Genomic DNA, 19,817 nt, shown 5'->3' with positions numbered 1-19,817 from the left:
AGTGGAGGTTGGGGATGAGCCTGGTGTTTGGGTGGGGATTCAGTCAGGGCTGGAGGTACAAGAGATATAAATACAGAGTCATCACTATTCAGACAATTATTTAAAGCCAAGGGATAGGATGAAGTCACTTAGGGAGCAAGTTAAATAGAAAAAAATAAGAAATCTGAGGAGAGAGCCCTGGGGCAGTCCAAAATTTGGAGGTTAGAAATGTGAGGAAGATGAGCAAAGGAGCCTGAGAAGAAGTAGCCAAAGGGGTAGGATAATGAAAAGAGAGTGATTATCTCCAAAGCCCTGGGAAGAAAGCGTTTCATGGAGGCCGCGAATTCCGTATCTAACGGGAAAGGTGGCAACGAGTACCCACGTGTAATATGAAACATTAACATTCCCGCTTGCATAAAACAGCCAATCCTTCTCAGTCCTTAGCACCCTTCCTAGAAGTAAATTAGATGAGCTCACTAAACTGACATTTTGTGTTTGGTAGAATAAGCAGTGACTTCCCGATATTCAGCGGTTACCTGGCAGCACTAGAAAAATGCTTGCTAATTTTGCATTTGTGAATTATAAAACAGTTTTTGGATAAAGGTTCTCCTTTATCCTAACAAATCCTGTTTTCTTAGAACTCTGTTTTCAGCCCTTCTCTAACTTTAGCTTGCCATGACGGGAGTACTTCTCTGAACTCAGCCCCCTGGGGAAAAGGTGGCTGGCATCCTTCCTCTCCAGTCCCTGGAGGAGAGGCACTGCGGCGATAAGGACAATGGACCCATTTGGCAGGGTAGGTGGGGCCGTTCCCGGGAAGAAGTCCCTCCAGTCAGAGGGTAACCAAGGCACAGACTTGGAAGGGGCCCTGGAATGCCTAGGGGCCTGCAAGTTGTCTACTCCCTGTAGAAGGTGAGGTGATGAGAAATGGAGTGGACCGAGCAGGAAGAAACGAGGAACTGGCTCATCGAGGGGCTTGAGTATGTCGTGTGACAGTGTTGGGACTTTGACCCTGAAAATACAACAGACCTTGTGAATAAATTGTACTGAAAAATTATACTTATATGTGAAAATGAAGGTTCTTTAAGCATTATTTTACGTAAGAGGCCCTCAATGAATATTTCCTCTATCACGCAAATAAGTCATGTAAACAAGAAATAGTTCCTAAGCTATTTAAGAGCACAAGTTGAACTATTTTAGAGACATTACGCATGTTTTGATTAGAAATAGAGCTAATGTTTATCAGTTCATTAAAATAGTTTTCCACTAGAACCTGTAAGCATTTCCTTAACTAACTTTAGTCCCTGTGATGTTCTTAAAAATCATAAAACTGAATTTCCTTTAAGGTAAAACTATAGTTCAGGCTTTTGACCAACTAATACTGTGTGCATTGTGAGGCTTTAGTATTTTTCTTCTTTTATTTTTGAGAGTTAAGTTAGTTCAGTTATTAAATTAGTATTAGTTATTGAAATAGTATAAATATTAATATTACATTTACTATCATTTCTAAACATTTTGATATTCTGGTTAAAAAAAGTAAGATGAGTTAATAATACAGATAATAAAGTAATATGTACTAAAACTCTTATTTTCTCCAAACCCAAATATTTGGATATTCTAGCAGAATTACCTAAATTATCCACTAAATAAAGTTAATTTTTTTGCAATGGCAAAAAATAAATTGTGCTTTCAAGCCTTTACCATGTTACTGAATTTTGTTCGATGTCTAAAACATCAGGGACTAACACATACATAACTGTGACATTAAAAGCTCCGTTACTCCAAAGAAAATGAGCCTCATAAATCCGTATTTTTACAAAAGCGCCTCAGAAGCAAGCTGAGCTATGTTCATGCTAGGAATGTTTTCTTAATACTTCTAATGTCAAAACAGTGAAAATAATGAGGCATATTATTTATAATATGTATCTTTTACACTTACAAGAACATTACACATCTACAAATAAAGCTCATTAAAATGTAAACATGTTGGAAATTCCTTAAATGCTGAGTACTTGTGTGTTTTCCCCATTTGTAAATAAATGTTCAAGCTACACAGAACACAAAGTCCTACAAAACCTGGACTCTACCCTCACATTGCTAGTAATGCACACGGAGAGATGGGAAAGGTAACAATGTAAGATAAATGTGGAAACAGAAGGGCTTTGGAGATTTGGGGTCTGGAGCAAGCAGTGTAACCCAGAGTTGACCAACTCTATGTGGAGGTGACACCTGAGCTAGACCTGGATGGAAGGACAGGCTTCAATAAGTAGACATGCTGAGTAGGGGCATTCCAGACCCAGTACAGAGTAAGAGTGAGTGGAGGAATGGGCACGGTAGTCAGGGGACAACTGGTAGACCCTCTGGGGTGGGCATTCCCAGATGTGCAGAAAGATGTATTTGTGTCAAATTTTTGGAGAGTCTGGAGTCCTAGGCTGATGAGTTTGGCTGGCAGGCAGTGGTGCCAGAGTCTTAACAAGAAAGTGACAATTAGAGCTAATTATTTAAGGAAAATCCATCTGTATGTAGTGAGTGAGATGGATTGAAAGAAGAGATAATACAGCTGGGGGAAGGGTAAGAAAATGATGACATCACCTGGGGCATGACGACCTGGTTTAGGAGGTGGGAGTAGACACCTGGGGGCAGGCCGAGAAGAGGGAGGAGCAAAGGGGGCTCCAGAAGCCCAGGCCTAGGAGATCAGTGAGACATGGAAGAGAAACCGAGAGTACAGGAGGAATGCTAGGGTTAGCGGTAAGTAAGGACTTTAGTATTAGATGTCTGGATTTTGAGACTGAATCCCTTTTTAAAAGAAAATCTCTCTCTTTTTTTCCTACTAGACATCATCGAGGGCAGTGCCAGCATGGGCTGGAAAACTGCCACTGTTACCAGGAGCAGGGGCTCTGAAGTATATTCCTAGTTGCTACCAGCTGCAGCTTATGAAAATAGAATGGTCTTGCCCTGGAATTCAGAGAAGGCAGCATACAGACATACTTTCACAGGCATCCTTCATTGAAGCATGGCTATTCACGTTAAAGGGGAAGTACTTTTCCCACAACCTCATCCCCTTTAAGAAATCATATAGGAAAATAAAAGCCTATAAGACAGGAGGCAAAATAATCTAGACCAGTGTTTCTCACACTTTAGCATGCATCAGAATCACATGGAAAAACTTGTTCAAACGCAAGTTGCTTGGTCAACGCCCAGAGTTTTTCTGACTTAGTAGTTCTGGGGAAGGGCAGCCCAATTTGCATTTTTTACAAGTTTCCATGTAATGTTATTACTGGTGGTCTGGGGATCATACTTTAGAATCACTGATCTAGAGGCACTTGACAAGCAGAAAGGGAAAAAATATGTTAAAAGATGTAGTTTATCAAACCTTTAGTTTTAGCACACAAAATTAAAATTACCGAGAATACCTCAGCTACACAGGAAACTTTATGGCCGGGGCACCAAACGTTTGATTGGGAATGATGGTGTGGGCAAAATCTGGAAGAGTGAGCACAGGGAAGCAAATCCAGAATAAAATAAGAACCGGATTAGGGTAAACTGGAAGAACAGGAAAAGAAGAAAAGATGTGAGAAAGAGAAGAGAAGGGAATGGGACATATTTAGAAGGAGGACAAGTTGGAGAGAAAGCAGTTGAGGAAGCAAAGAGGAAAGGTCTGGAGGACCTCAGGGCTTCTTGACTTGAGACACCATTTTCTGTTTCACTGGGGAGATGAGAATCACGTCCTAGTGGGAGTACTGTCTCTGAGGTCACTGCTTTTCAGAGGGGCAGGCAGGATTATTTTAACGGTTATCCTCCTAGAAGAAAAACTCCCCTATGTATGAACTATGAGCTAGACACTGGATACCTCTTTCTAAAGCTTCTTATTCAAGAAGAGGTCAAAGGAACATTACTGCCTTCATTAAGATGAATTACGCACCAAATAGAATTGATCTTGTGCTATATCTTAAATTCCAGACCCTCCAGGAGGAAAAATTTAAGATGTGACATTTGTTTTTGTTTACTTTGGTGATATACCCAGAGTAAATGAAACTCCACCCCCTTACAAAGCCCAAGCTATTTAGAAAGCTATTAACTGATGTGGTTAGTATATGTTAATACAATATTTCATGGAGTTCAACAGATCTTGAAAGAAAGCTTTTGCATTTAAGGAAATTATCTATTACTTAGGACGCTTTTGGTTGCAAGTGACAGAAAACCCCATTAGACTGGCTTCTGTATTGAAGGGACTGTATCGACTTATGTACCTGAAACACCTAGAGCTGTGCTGGCCTCAGGCAGAGATCACTCCAATGGCTCAACGATGTTACCACGAAGCCAGTTCGCCTCTGCTGCTCTGCTCTATGGTACCAACTTCATCCTGCTTTTATCGTCTCAGAATAGCTGCCGACAGTTTCCGGGGCCAAGCGCTTCATTATTCACATCCTACAGGGAGTGATTATTTCTGACCCAGAAGTCTCAACAGAAACTTTCACTTGGTAGTTAACTGTAATGCTTAAAACACAAGGCAAGAGTAGAATCAGTCACTATGGGAAGGGAGGGAGGGTTAGGGACGGGATGTGAGAATTGGCTTAGGGAACAGTGCTTCACTCCTATAGAGCTGGGGGCAGAATCAGCACCTCAGCATCCCACGAATCTCCAAATGAAAATCAGGGCAATTAGCAAGGAAGAAGAAGACATTAACGATGGAGAGATAATAACCCATGGGCAACTGTGATATAGCACAGTGTTAATGCCAGTCCTCTTTTCCTAGGAGCTGAAACTTCTTTCTGAAAAACAAAGAGACCAAACTTATCAAAGAGCGGTAACTCAGTCTGATGAGGGGAGAAAGCCCATGAGAAAAAAAAAAAAGTGGTGGGGAGATACCCAGCCCAAAGTGCCCTTTTTTCCTCTCCACCAGCTACAAATCCTGTGCAGGTGTCCTGTGCACGACTGAGAGGCTAGCGATCTATTTGGTAAATAAAGGAAAAGAGGGTCCTTTCTGCCATTTTTGGAGCAGGAATGAACATGTTTTATTTTAGAAGCACTTTGGCCTAAGTATCAAAAATCACTCTGGTTTGCAAGGCAGATGTAGAGAACAAACGTATGGACACCAAAGGGGGAAAGCGGGGGTGGGCGGGTGATGGTGGTCGGATGAATTGGGAGACTGGGATTGACATATACACACGAATATGTATAAAACAGATAACTAATAAGAACCTGCTGTATAAAAAATAAATTTTAAAAAAGTCACTCTGGAATTTGCTGCTTCTGTTCTTGACAGACTTAAACCTTAGCCTCATAATGAAGTGTCAGAATGAAATGGCTGGGAAAGTAATGACTGCGATTTCACCAATGGTTTCTGTGCTCCTTTGAGTGAGTCACTGCCCCTCAGTAAAGCAGAAAGGAGAGAGAAGCATGGCTAGAAGTTAATAAAGGACCTGGCAGCCTCGCTCAGCCTTGGAGTTAACTACATCCGCTCTTCCCACTCTCGACCCTTTTCACATCCCCTCCAGGACGTGTGCATGGCCATAGTGAAAATGTTAGGGCAATATTATGTTAGTAAATCCAGTTCATTCCGTTCCATTTACCAACGGGAGTTGAGGGGATGCATTTGTTTATGTAACAAATTCCTCAGAATGAATTGAATTCGTAACTTCTCATGAAATCCAGAGGGACTGGTGTTACTCACTCCTCTAGAGCATTCAGCTACCTCTAAGTATAATGCTTCTCAAATACAAGGTTGCGCAAAGATGTTTTACTGAATAAGGCACACTTATTAAAATTACATCATCGTTAATATAATAAACATATAGAAACTACCGTACTCAGAGCTTCACAAACCCCAAATATAGAGTTGCCTTGCTACCACTAACACATAGGTACATTACATTCCTGCGAGCACCCTCAACGTTTGATACCACTGCCTTTCAGGAAGGTATGCTTTCTTTTGTGCTGTTTACTAATTATTCTCATCTAGTCCATAAAGCCTTTTCCAGTGCCCTTCCCTCTGAGTTCCTACGGCAATTATGATATAGATGCGTCCTCTGGCATTTCTCAAGCGCCGTCTCCTGCTATTAAGTAGAGCTTGTTTTGCACGCTGCTATGCCTCATCTCTCCAACTGCATTATAAGCAACTCAGGAATGTTATGTGTCTTTGACTCTCCCTAGTGTTTAATAAGGTGTCTTGAGTTAGATTATAAGCTCCTTGAGGGAAGGGACTTCATCCATTATTTTGTTTTCCAAGGTAGCTCCTAGAACTCTACCCTGACATATAGCATACAATTGGTAAATATTTACTGAATGAAGGAAATCATATTCACACTAGGTTCTCAAGAGATACTTGGTGGGTTGAATAATAGTACTACTAACCTACTATCAGCCTGACCTAGGTTTGAATTAATTTTCCAACAGCAATGTGATTTTCATGAGTAATTCCAGATTAGTTCATGACTTTATGACTTGTACTGCCCTAGGATACATGAAGAACCCAAACACACAAAAAAGTAGAAATCAGAGTTTTTATCCCCGAGGAATCCATGCCTCATTTCCATGTCTCAAGTACTGCAGCCTTCCTCTTATTACACCCTTTTCTCATCCAAGCATATGCCTTTGTAAGGGGGTTATCTTGCCAAAGATGAGGGCTATTGTTTTACATTGGAATTTAACCCATACCAGTTAGCGCAATGATACAGCCAACTGGGATCCTCTTGCAGGGATGGGAACCAAGGAAAATCAGGGCTATTGGCTTTGGTGTGCATTCCAGGGGGTGGGGATGGCAAGCACATCCCTTTCTGCTAAGATCATCAACTCTCAGAGGCGCCCACTGGAAATCCCCTGTCCTATTCCTCCATCTAAGTTCACAGTTAAGAGGAGAATGTCCACTCTTCATTTCCCACACTACCGTGGCTGGTAAAGTCTAGTAGTTCGCGTGCTTTCTCCTGTTTGTTTTTCTGCAAAATCACTGGACTTCTCCAGCAGTAGATTTCCTGGGAAGGGGTCCCTTCCACGACAGGGAAGCGCCTAGCAAGGGGCTCACCCTCCACATATATTTTCTGAACTCCCATCATTCTGAGGAGGAACTCTAGGTCTTCCATTCTGCTTTCTGGTTGGCAGGTGATGGCAGCACTGGGTTCTTATTTAGTGTTCACTTGGGAGAGGGGCTCTCGGACTGCCTCAGTGGCCTGAACACCAAGGGGCGACAGCTGCAAGGCCACAAGACTGTTTTCTTGACAAACTTTGGTTGCCATCTACTTCCCAGGCAACTTTCTCTGAGTCACTGAGTATTTGGTACATGAGAAAATAAATTGGCTTGAGGTACACAAACTAAGAATGGGTGCAATTTTCTAGGGATTATACTAAGGGTTTGTGGGATTAACTTTCTAGTGCAAAGATCTATCTTGGCATATGTTGTCCACATGAAGTCATTCACCCTCTTGAACAATCTTCTGTTTTGTCTGTTTTTTTAAAAACATGTTTCATGAGTTGGCTGTTTAAAATAAGTAGCAGGAAAATTATGGACTATTAAAAAATAGAAGCTTAATGGAAAACTACATTAAGTAGGTTTTTAAAAATTAAGTCATATTTATTCAATATTCATATTTAATCTGTAGATTCTGGTTATATGATATATATTTTGCTGCACTTCACACTCAAAAGTTTTCAAAGGAAAACTTAATATCTTGTCCCCCAAATTGCTCCTGTTCCTAATTTCTCTATTTCTACCATCTCTTCCAGCCACCTAGATTCAAAGCTACAGCATTCCTCAAATCCTACATCTCGCCTGGTCACTGTTTCTAATCCTCTTCCAAATCTGGTAGATTGCACCACTCCATATCTCTCACACGGAACGTCAGCATGCCCCACTCTAGCCTGCTCTACCCAAAACGTTTTAATACTTCATTAGTGCCTGTGAGCTGTGTACCTGGGTAGTAAAGGGCCTTCCCGGTTGGGCCAATGTCCCTTTTGAGTCTGTCTTCTTGCTACTACTTGTAATCTGGTCTCAATAACAGTAAAACCATAACCCCTAACCTACATATCCCTGTACTAAATGACCCCTCGATCACTGTTCCCTCAGTCTGGAAGTTCATCCAACCCTCCAAAGGCCTCTCTCCCAAGAAAATCATCTAAGATCACCCTGACCAGATACACCCTCTCTCTTGAACCCCCACAGCGTGATGCTTGGCCATCTCTCACCCTGCGTTCCTTGCAGTTATTTATGAACTCGATATGGTATCCTCCTCGCCTTCTCACAGGGCTGAGGGCTGAGAACATGTCTTACTCTTGCCCAAAGCTTCTGCAGTACCCAGGACACTGCCTTACATATAGTATAAGCTCGGTACATTGAAAAATGTATAGTTTCTGTATAAATAATATACTATTGATTGAGGTGAAATATCATGGTCCCCTCTTTTGTACCCATTACTGTCAAACTCAAGCAAATGTCTGTCAGCCTCAAAAGATATCACAGTAATGTCATAACAGCCCCTCTTAGAAACCATAGTCATCAGTTAATCCTTGACCATTGGCCCATACTACATGCTTCATTGCAAAGCATTTCAGTTCTTGGTCTAAAATACTTCTAGCTCAATTTCAAAGATGCTTATAGTAAACTCTTTAGTTACAACTGGGAATATATATAAAGGGACCTGAAAAAAAGTAATACCTAACATTTTTAGAAGACCTACTCTTACAACATTGATATTGGTGACAAAAATAATAAATGTATTATTGGTTTAAGAACTGCTTTTCTGGGCTTCCCTGGTGGCACAGTGGTTTAGGAATCCGCCTGCCAATGAGGGACACGTGTTCGATCCCTGCCCGGGAAGATCCCACATGCTGCGGAGCAACTAAGCCCATGTGCCACAACTACTGAGCCTGCGCTCTGGAGCCCGGGAGCCACAACTACTGAAGCCCGTGCGCCTAGAGCCCGTGTTCTGCAACAAGAGAGGCCACCGCAATGAGAGACCCATGCACCGCAAGGAGGAGTGGCCTCCGCTCGCCACAGCTAGAGAAAGCCCGCGGGCAGCAACGAAGACCCAATGCAGCCAAAAATAAAAACAAATAAATAAATAAATTTAAAAAAAAAGAACTGCTTTTCTAAAGTAAAAATGATATGAGAAAGGGTGAGCATGATGGGTTTTTGTAGTTATTGTTTGTTTTTGTTGGTTATACTATTCCCTTAAAGTATCTGACACTCAATTATAATGTTAACTTTGGAGTTTTTTGGTGGGTATGTCAGCATGCTTTCAGATCTAACCAATGAAACCTCCAACTCAAGTTGCCTTAAAAATAAGTGAACATTTATTACATATATATGTAATATATATTATTAATAAAAGCATTTATTATCTAACATAACAGGAAGTAGAGTAGCTCCTCAAAACTGATGATTCAGTGGCACGTGACATCTCACGGACCAAGCTCTTCACATATCTCTACTCTGTGTCCACAGACTCCAAACCACCCTAAAGCTTATTCCTCTTGAACTTGCTCTTAGCAACAACTGGAGCTACCTACCTGCTTGCTTGTTCACTCCCAGTGGGAGAGGACAGTATATACTTTCCTAACCGTGAAAGAAGAAAGTCTCTCCTTTCAGTCTGATTGGCCAGTTTAAGTCAAGGACCTACTCCAGGACGAATAGTTGTCCCCAGGGAAACACCAGGCACAAATCTGCTTAGCCCTCAGCTTCTAGAATAACTTCTAAGAAGGAAGATAGAATTTCCATGGTTGGCTAAGGGTAATTAAAACCATTTTGGGGGAGGTGTCAATTATGAAAAGCAAGTTGACATTATGAAACATAAAACAAAGGAGGAGTTGAACGGATGCTATTAAGTCACAATTGCAAATATGGATTGGTAATTATGTTCAAACAACAAAGACAATTGCCTTAAGAAACTACAATATTTCGAATATAGAATTTTTAAAGGATTTGTATGTTCACTGAGTGAGATTTTGTTACAAATAGGTACCAACATTTCTCCAACAGAACCATCACCAACAAGGAAATGGGATTTATTTAATGTAGGCTGTAAGTTTTATGAGGTCAGGGACCATGTCCCTCTTCCTCAGTGCTCTATCCCTATGCCTAGCAGAGGGCCTGGCACAGGTGAGATGTTCAGAAAGGTTTCTTTTTGAATAAATAAACAGTAAATAATTTGCACTAGAACAGGGCATCACATTGAAGAGGAGGCCTGGGTGCCATATTAATTTAACTCAAAAAGATATCAAAGGCAACTTTTTATAGAACCAAACTAACTCAATAAAGCAAAACCACCCGGTAAGCTGCTGTCATGCTCGAAGTGAAAGATGTTCTGTAATCCCAGCAAATGTCTGTGCTAATGTTGTTCAAGAAATATTATTCTTCTATCTATGTCTTTAAAAAAGGTAGAACTCAAACCACTTCAAATTATCCTTATAGGAAAGCTGAGCATTTGAAACACAAACCCAGCTTTCATCTGGCAGCTGCAACTATAATATTTTATTCTCACAAGGTCTCCTATCAGAAGCCACTGCAGACATTCCCACAAAGACATCGCACAATGTGAGGGCCAATCAAACAGAATGTGGTCTCCTAGATTTCCCTGTAGTTTTGATAATAGAGAAAAGAGGGACTAAACCAAAGCTTTCCCCCTCCAAGCCCTCGTCTTTCTGCAGACTTTCTGGATAAATGTGCCCCAGCTGTCGCACTGACCTTCCAGGACACTGGTACTTCCCACTCCCAAATGCCATGAAGCAGTCCAAGAAAGCATGCTTCTCTAAATTTGCCTTTTTCCAACGTTCCTGTGGGAAGAAAGCATTTTTTTTCTAAATCAGTCTTATATAAATAAGCTTAACTTTATTTCTCTAGGCTAAAAATGATCTTGTACAGCTAATCCTTGCATATAAAGTTGCAGGGTTGTTGGTAATTTTTTCCAACCTGTTATTAATATCAGCCACAATTATGTTTTTGGAATGGGAACTAATAAATAAAAAGGTTTAAAAAGAACTTTGATAAGTGGTAAATGTAAATGATAATGTAAATCAACCACAGAATTGACCTCAGAAGAGGAAGAATATTTATAATAAGGCCTCAGGCTCCATCATAAAATTGCCCTTGGTAATAAACTTAGTAATGAGACACTGACAGCCCTCCCTGTTGGAGAAAGCTTGGTCTGCAGAATTCATTCATCTGGATGCCATTTCTGACAGTTTTACCTAAAGGCAGAGAATGGAAAATGACCTCTTAAGAGTTTGTTTAGCCCTGTAACTCCCCAGTTCTAAGAAATAGCAGAACACAGTTTTAATTTGGTTCATTTTTAGTTTCGTACTCCTTGGAAACCAGTAACAGAAGCAATTGTCTAAAGAACATGAAATATGGCTTCTATCGGAACCAAGCATATTTTAATATGGCTTCTATCGGAACCAAGCATATTTTAATATGGCTTCTATCGGAACCAAGCATATTTTAATATGGCTTCTATCGGAACCAAGCATATTTTAATATGGCTTCTATCGGAACCAAGCATATTTTAATATGGCTTCTATCGGAACCAAGCATATTTTAATATGGCTTCTATCGGAACCAAGCATATTTTAATATGGCTTCTATCAGAACCAAGCATATTTACTTTTAACATGTCCTGCTGGTTTCAGTCAAAAATGTATTTTAAAGTTGGTGAAGCTTATTCCAAAAACTTTTCTATCTGATTTGTAAATGTTATGACATCTATATTACAGATCTAGTCTGTGATTTGTAGCCTTAGTTACCGGAGAAATATGGCTGCTTAATGATATAGCCCTAGTTAATTTATGAATTCATACTCCTGGCGGAAATCCAAGGACAATGTATACTGAAAGAGACAACTTACAGGCTTGAACAGGTCAGGTTCAGGAAAATACTTTGGATTTCTATGCAGCCAAAATGGAGACAACATCAACAAGTCACCAGAAGGAACGGTATAATTCTGTAACAGAAAAATGGTTCCAAGTCATGTTTGGAGATCTGCTTTAATGAGAGCTTGGGTCATTAAAAATAATCCTACAACCATATTACCATATTAGAGAGAAGACATATACATCGTATAATCAATGGTGAGAAAATCCCTTTCCTAGATGGATCATTTCTATTTTCCAACGTAGGCAATTACTGATTTCTAATTCTGATGATCAGTTATACATACATATATCTTTGGTTACATGGAGGAAGATAGAGATACATGTGAAAATTTTAGACACTGGTCTAAGTCCACTGTAATGCAGCTTTTGATGTTTGATATTGGAGTTTGCAGCAAGTGGTCTTGATGATGGAAACCACAGTGGATTCCCAGGTTCTAGAACAGAAAAAACGAACTCTGAGACAGGACACTGGCCATACTGGCCCTGAGAACAGGGGCAGTGAATGTTCTGTCTTTGGGGATGCGGATGGCAGTGGCAGGGCAGGGGCAGTGGATTCTGTTTGTTTGTTTCACTCTAGCAGCAGCTGTTAGGGCAGAAAGAAGTTGAAGACAACTGCTTAGGAAGACATAGGACAAAGCAAGTGTTGTGGGCTTATTGGGTTGGTTTCACGTTTGAGGTCTCAGTGGTTGTGAAACTGACGATAAACAGTATGTTTCCTCAAGCAGCAGAGTCTGCGTGATCCTTCCCCATTCACATTATAATAGCTTTTCATGATATATAAACTATACCAAGGACTAAAAACTATTTCACAAAATCATCTTTACATCGCCTTGCTCAGGAACCAGAGGACAAAGAGATCGCTCTTTGCCTTTGTGAGATCGCTAGAGAGCTACCATCTCTACTGAGGTGAAGACGTTTTATTAGTAACTCCCTTTGCCACGCGTCAGAAGCCACATCTGTTTAATCCTGCGTAATTTTGAAGCGTCCTCAAGATATCTGCAAAACACTTACTTTAAGTTTACGTATCTACAACAGTAGCATGTTCCAATTGAAAACATGTCTTTTTGTGTGGGCAGGGAGTGGAGTATGGGGAGGGGCCATCGTTTTTTAACCCAAGAGAACCCCTGTTGACTCCGATGGTTGCTGAGTATTGCTTGAGGTTGGTAATTTCAGTGCCAGGATTGCTGGAGAGAGTCAGGTCAAGATAGGAAGAGATGGAGACTTTTGCTCATGCCCTCTTAGCATTTTTAAAGTGGAAAAGACCTGTGAGATCCCCGTCTTGTGTGTTTGTTCTACCTCTGTTGGAACTGAGGCTAGAGGGGTCATGATTGGCTCTGAAATCAGGTGGGGAGGGCCGTGATATGTCTGGGGGCAGCCCTGGGCCAGGCATCCTGTCAGGGCAGCTGCTGCCCTGCCCCTCCCCCCACCCTCCCCACAGCCCTCTTCAGTGGCTGCTGACCTAGGATCGTGATGTGGAGATGCTGACTGCTGCAGCCTACAAAGCAGGGTAGCAGAGGAAGACTTCAAAGGCGGCCTCGGGAAGAGCATTCACACTAGCAACAGGGAGGAGACCAGACAGAAGTTCCTGGTGCAGCAGCAAATGCCAGGCGGGCGAGTGGCAGAAAAGGGTGTGAGAGCTGGTTGTATCAAAGGAATCCTCTGAGCAAACGGACATCGTTATGTCTGGGCCAGACGGTCCTGTCATTGTTAACATGGCACATGAAGAGAAAGATCAAGAGGGAGACAAAACAGTCAGAGGACCAGGGCATAGATCACTAGGAAGTGGAAGTCACAGCTTCCCTGTGTTGGCAATAAAGACACCTGTCAGGTAGACAGAAGTGAACTTGGCCAGCCCACCCCACAGGGATGCTGTGAGGCCAGATGAACTTCATTTGCTAGTCCGGAGACTGGCTTTTCTTGAAGAGGGAAGAGAAGAAGGATTCTCTGTTGTAACTCAAGAAGGATGCTAAGACCAAAGTGGGTGCAAGGAATGCAGACTCTTACTTCAAGAAAAGAGGAGTCCTGTAAAGGCAAAGCATCCATCAGAGGAGCCCCAAAGCACATTCTTTCTCTCTAGCTCTCGGCCAGGAGCTTGGTTGGTGTTAGTTGCTTAAAAAAAAAAAAAAGTACTTTAAAAATTAAAAGTATATTCTTTTGTGTAATAAAAACTGCTTTCTAGAAATTTTGGAAAATTCAGAAAAATAGAAAAAACTGGAAAAGAAAACAACAAGAGAGCTGGCAACAAGACAGTTATCAGTTGGCTAGACTTCCCTCGAGTACTTTTACCTAATAACAGTAGTTTAGCTTTGTGGTTTTTTTATTGTTGTTTTAAAATATAGTTTGTTGTTTATATATACTGATATTGTTTACATATATAAATACCTAGTATATACATATTGTTTTTATCCTACTGAATAATTTTTGACTCTTATATTGTTCACTTGATATTATAGCATAAGTATTATTTTTATATTGTATACTCATTTAAAATAATTTTCTCTCCAGTGGCTTCTTAATCAATCATTCGCTACTATTTTTGCTATAATAAATATTGCCATCCCAAACATCTTCTTCCACAAAGCATTGTTCATATAAAATCTTTTAACATATATGTTCAGAAGACATAGGAATATACATGTCCTACATCTTCTGAACATCTAAGGCTATTAATACATGTTGCTCAACTGTTTCCTCAAATTTTGTAGCAAGATATGTTTCTAACTAAATATATGAGAGAATCAATTTCATTGCCCTCTCATCTGCTAATCTGACATTTTAAATAAGTTCTTTTTGATTGCTGCTTAAAAGTTTATGTCTTTGCTGAGTATTTTCCATGTTGTTATTTTCTTCTATAAAACTTTTGTGCTCATGTCCTATCCTCATTTATCTATATATATATATTAGTCCTTTACTTATGGATCTGTGAATTCATTAAATATTAAAATTATTAATCCTTGAATTGTACTTATACTGACATTTATTCTTAATTTTTGGCTGACATTTAATTTAGGTTATACTTTAAAAAATAGGACATGTTAAATTTTGATATGGTACAGTCTGTTCATCTGCTTTGTGGTCTCACTGATTAATCCTAAACATAAGAAGCCCTCTTCTCTCCACAACAGTGGCTTTCAAAGGTGGCTTAGGGTCTTCTGGGAGTCCCAAGACATTTTCAGAGAATCTGCCAGATCAAACACCATTCCTGGGTAAAAGACTCATTCAAAGTATAGGATAGACCAATGGATTTTAATGTAACTGAGTACAAAAAATTCATTAATATATTTTCAGATTGCAACAAACTTTTAAGAAACTACCTCTGTTGAGTTTTAGCGTAGTATCAAAGAATAGCCACAGAAATATCTGAAAAGGCTAATAAAATACTCCTTCCTTTTTTGGTTACATGTCTGTGAGAGGCTGAAGCTTCTTCATTTCCATTAATAGGAAACAATATATCACAACAACTGAATGCAGACACATATATGGGAATTCAGATTTCTTCTATTAGCAAAAGGCATCAGAGAGATTTGCAAACGCTTAAAATGATGCTGTTCTTCTATATTTTTTGTGTTTTGAAAAATATAGTTATGTTTCATAAAACCACGCTATCTGGGGACTTCCCTGGTGGTCCAGTGGTTAAGACTTTACCTTCCAATGCAGGGCATGTGGGCTCAATCTCTGGTCGGTGAGCTAAGATCCCACCTGCCTCGCTCCAAAAAACCAAAACATAAAACAGAAGCAATATTGTAACAAATTCAATAAAGACTTTAAAAATGGTCCACATCAAAAAAAAATCTTAAAAAAAAACCCACACAATTATTTTAATATGTATTAGGTTTCTTATTATTTTAAAATGAATTATTAAATAAATATTTTAACAATTTCTCAGCTTTAGTTTCTAATACAGTAAATACTGATAGTAAATACTGATAATACTGATAATAAAGAGAAGGAAGGAATACAATAAACCAAAGAAACCAGAGTTTGTCCATTCTCACTTATTCCAAAAAAATATAGAAAGGAATGATTATAGGAGCAAAACTAAATATTCTGTTCAGACTGTAATAAATATCCTGTTCAGATTCCATTAGGAAAGAGCAGTGGAGAATACTTCTAGCATTCATAGCAAGGAATCTTGACCTGTTGTCCAACTGGTCAAAACATAGATGATCCCATCTGAAATGATTTTTATGATCCAAATTCCTGGGAGCATATTAATATGTTCAGCAAAGACATTTCACCTGTTTTAGAATATACTTGAAGTTTAAAAGAACCAAGTCATATGAATTTATACTAAGGAAATAATCAGTGCACAAATATTTAGCTACAGGAATGTTAATCTTTGCACTATTTATAATAGTGAAAGAATGGAAGCCACGTACATATTCAAGAACATTGAACAGATTTTAAAATTTATTTGATGTCCATATATTAGATTACGCTGTAATTCAAAATGATGTAGATGTCTTTTATTGATACAGAAAACTATTTGGGATCTATTATTAAATAAAATAAAAGCAGGTTGTGAGAAAACTAGCTTTGTGTGACCCCAATTTATTTTTTAATGCACATATTACAGAAAAAATTCTGAAATTATAATAATACCAAATGTTCATAGTGGTTATCTCTAACTTGCAAGATTCTAAGCAATTTTTAATTTCTTCCTTTAGCTTCTTTTTATGGTCTTTTTTTCCCCCTAATTACCATGCTTTGCTTGTGTAATAAGAAAAAAAAAACCTGTTCCATTTATTAATTTTAAAGTCTCAACTCTGTAGGGTGAACATCACAGTGATTAGTTTGGGCCTCCTAAGAGGAAAGGCAGTGTTTATTTTGTGTACAGAAGAAATAGCAGGTACAGGAAACACTGCACCTTTTACAAATATTAAAAAGAGATGTGAAAAATAATGAAAGGAAATGCTGGAACATTCTGGGATGATAGCAGCCTGAGTACGTGATTGTGGGGTTGCTCTACCACTGAGAGAGACATAACTGCAGCTGCGAGGGCTTGGAAGGCGCCTTGGATGCTTCTGAGCCTCATGTCCTCTAGGAAGAACATGTGGGTGTGAGGAGGTAGAAGTAAGGGACTATGAATTTTTAAAATAATTTATTAAATTGTTTTGGATATCTATTATATTTAATTAAGATTTTTTTTATTGGGAATCCATAGGTGTTGGACCTATAAAATAGCCCAGTTTTGTAAAAGGATTTTAGGCAGTGAATCATAAATGTGTTCATACCCTTGGACCAGTAATCCACTACGAAAACATAATTCAATGATAATCCTTAAAAAAGAAAATGTACTAGGCACAAAGATACAAATAATTACCATATTAAAAACAAAACTACCTAAACTCTCAAGAGTCAGGAAATAATTAAATATTTAAGCTATCAACTCAATGTACTATTAATGTGGCCTTGAAATAAATGTGAAAACTCCGTAGATGCATGAAATGTGAAGAATAATGTATAAAAAAATTTTTCAATGACAGATTTACACTGTAATGAAACTTAGGTTTCTATATTGACGTCACAACATTGCAGATACAAGGTCAAGACACAAAAATCAACTATATTCCTACAGACAAGTAATGTACAATGGAGAATCAAAGTTTTTAAAAATGCCATTTACAGGGCTTTCCTGGTGGGGCAGTGGTTGGGAATCCGCCTGCCAATGCAGGGCACACGGGTTCAAACCCTGGTCCGGGAGGGTCCCACATGCCGCAGAGCAACCAAGCCTGTGTGCCACAACTACTGAGCCTGCGCTCTAGAGCCCACAAGCCACAACTACTGAGCCCATGTGCCGCAACTACTGAAGCCCGTGTGCCTAGAGCCCGTGCTCTGCAACAAGAGAAGCCACCGCAATGAGAAGCCTGCGCACTGCAACGGAGAGTAGCCCCCGCTCGCCACAGCTAGAGAAAGCCCACGCACAGCAACAAAGACCCAAACGCAGCCAAATAGAAAATAAATAAATAAAAAGAAAAGCCCACTTTATTAAAATAAATAAAAGAATAAAAATTAAAAATACCATTTCCAAAAGCTCCAGAATAACAGAAATACTTAGGTATTAATCTAACAAAACTTGTATAGTATCTATATGCTTAAAATAACAATCAAAATACCCACTTATTTGTCAAATAACTATTCTGCATTTCAGCTAATTTCCTACTACCCAGAATATAGATAAGGCTTACTAAAAGTTCAATAACAATTATAGTAATATTCAAAGTAATAAACACATTGCTCTACTTAATTGCACCAAGTTGTTTGACTATTTCCTCTCAATACAGAATATATATATTCTTTTACTACATATATAAATTTATATATATTTAAATTTATAAATATTTAAATATATATTCTCTTATAGTCATAGTTTTAAAGTAATTGATAATTTGATTATTTAAAAGCAAAAACTGTTAAAATCTCGCTGAAACTAAATGCTACAATCTACATAAGATCAGTTAAACTATGTTTTTTTTTGGATTTAGCAAGTTGCAACTTGTATCAAATTTGGATTTTTTTGTCTCTTTTGAATTCTATTACTACAAAATTGTCTTGATTTTAATCCAAGCACTCTTAAGCCGTGGGGAAAAAAAGCTAACAAGAGCGGAGGGCTGTCTAATTATAATCTATCTGGATAATTTAGGTCCCAAATCATTCCTTTAAAAAATAATTTTTTTTGTTCTCCTGAATGATTCACCAAATATTGAACTGAACGTTTGCCACATGCACATACCTTTCATGGTGCACTTGAGAATATTCTCCTACTTTGCCCATAGAGCGGACCTCACTCAGTCACTAATTCCTAATATCAGTTTCTATTACCCATGGCATTCCTGCTATCTGTTCCGGTATCTGTGATCTGTGGTCTGAACTGTCTTCCAGTTATCCTAAAGGACTTCCCTCACGCACTCAATTCCTCAACCTATTCCAACTCAGGAATACTCATTGGTTGATTCAGCAGAGGAAACGCTATCCGACCCTCCTGCCCGACTGAAATAGGATTATACTAATTCTGATGTAGAATCACATAGCCAAAATGATTATGAAAGGCTTACGTTTTAGCTAAAATAGCTACCAATAGATAGATAACTATATTAACAAACTGGTGCTGCCCAAATCTTATTAGTAACCTATTCTAGGGTCACAGAGTACTTCATGGAACTTAAGAAATTATCTAATCATAAATGGGCAAAATAGCTACTTTTCTTCCCCAGAAGGTTCATTATTTTAAAACAAAACCAACGCTCACCAAAATTTTAACTGGCTTCAGCACTTTTCTAGTAATGACACCAGGGGCTCTTAAACGAATGGTTTCCAAAATACACCATTTAATTAGAGGGAGTTTCTTCAAGTCATCCTCAGACACTTTAATCTTATCTTTACCTGGAAAGAGAATTTCAAAAAAAAAAAAAAAAAGATGGACTTAAAGAGGCCAGAAAATGATTTTATGTAAGCTATATAAGTTAAATACTGTCTCTGAGATCAGGTGTTAATATTATTATTACTTTTGCATACCAAGTTTAGTAAGTTATTGACTCTTTTCATCATTTTCTTCTTACCAAGATAAAATGTATGGCATATAAAACTAAACCAATGTTGATTACTGTAATGTAATGGATTGGTATCCAACCTTGGTTCTCACAGTCCTGTGGCTATCAGATGACTAAGATAGTCCCTGTCAGAAAGATGTTCAATTTTTACTCATTTCATTGTTTCTTGTCCAAATTCTCATTCCACTTAAGGAAAGAGCAATAAAAGATCGGCATCAAAAGTACGAAGTAAGAGATCTGAGAAGCCACCTGACTTACTACTTCTATCTCTTCCCTGCTGATTTGTTTTTGTTTTTGCTTTTGCTTTTTAATCATACATTTCAGAAAGCCCAAAAAGAATATTAGGAAAGGGGTGATGGGACACATGTATTTCATCTGGAATGATGAGCTCTCTAAACACAGGTACATCAAACATTCCTACTGTAAGTTGCA

General features: G+C 38.9%; 1 protein-coding gene across 1 annotated transcript in view; it reads right to left on the bottom strand.

Annotated features, from left to right (window-relative positions):
* Positions 1–19,817, bottom strand: part of CYP39A1 (cytochrome P450 family 39 subfamily A member 1) — a 74,098-nt gene that overhangs the window by 12,099 nt on the left and 42,182 nt on the right. The window contains exons 8-10 of the mRNA XM_022582055.2: positions 19,085–19,218; positions 11,808–11,903; positions 10,652–10,740 (exon numbers count right to left, since the gene is read on the bottom strand). Of these exons, the coding sequence (XP_022437763.1) occupies positions 10,652–10,740; positions 11,808–11,903; positions 19,085–19,218 (319 nt within the window). The remainder of the gene's footprint in view (positions 1–10,651; positions 10,741–11,807; positions 11,904–19,084; positions 19,219–19,817) is intronic.

This window comes from Delphinapterus leucas, chromosome 10 (genome assembly GCF_059928025.1).
Source record: "Delphinapterus leucas isolate spDelLeu-1000000601 "Yukka" chromosome 10, BTC_Dleu_Yukka2, whole genome shotgun sequence".
In the NCBI taxonomy this organism is placed as follows: Eukaryota; Metazoa; Chordata; class Mammalia; order Artiodactyla; family Monodontidae; genus Delphinapterus; species Delphinapterus leucas.
Note: the sequence above shows the minus strand (reverse complement) of the source record. Positions and strands in the feature narration are given on the sequence as shown.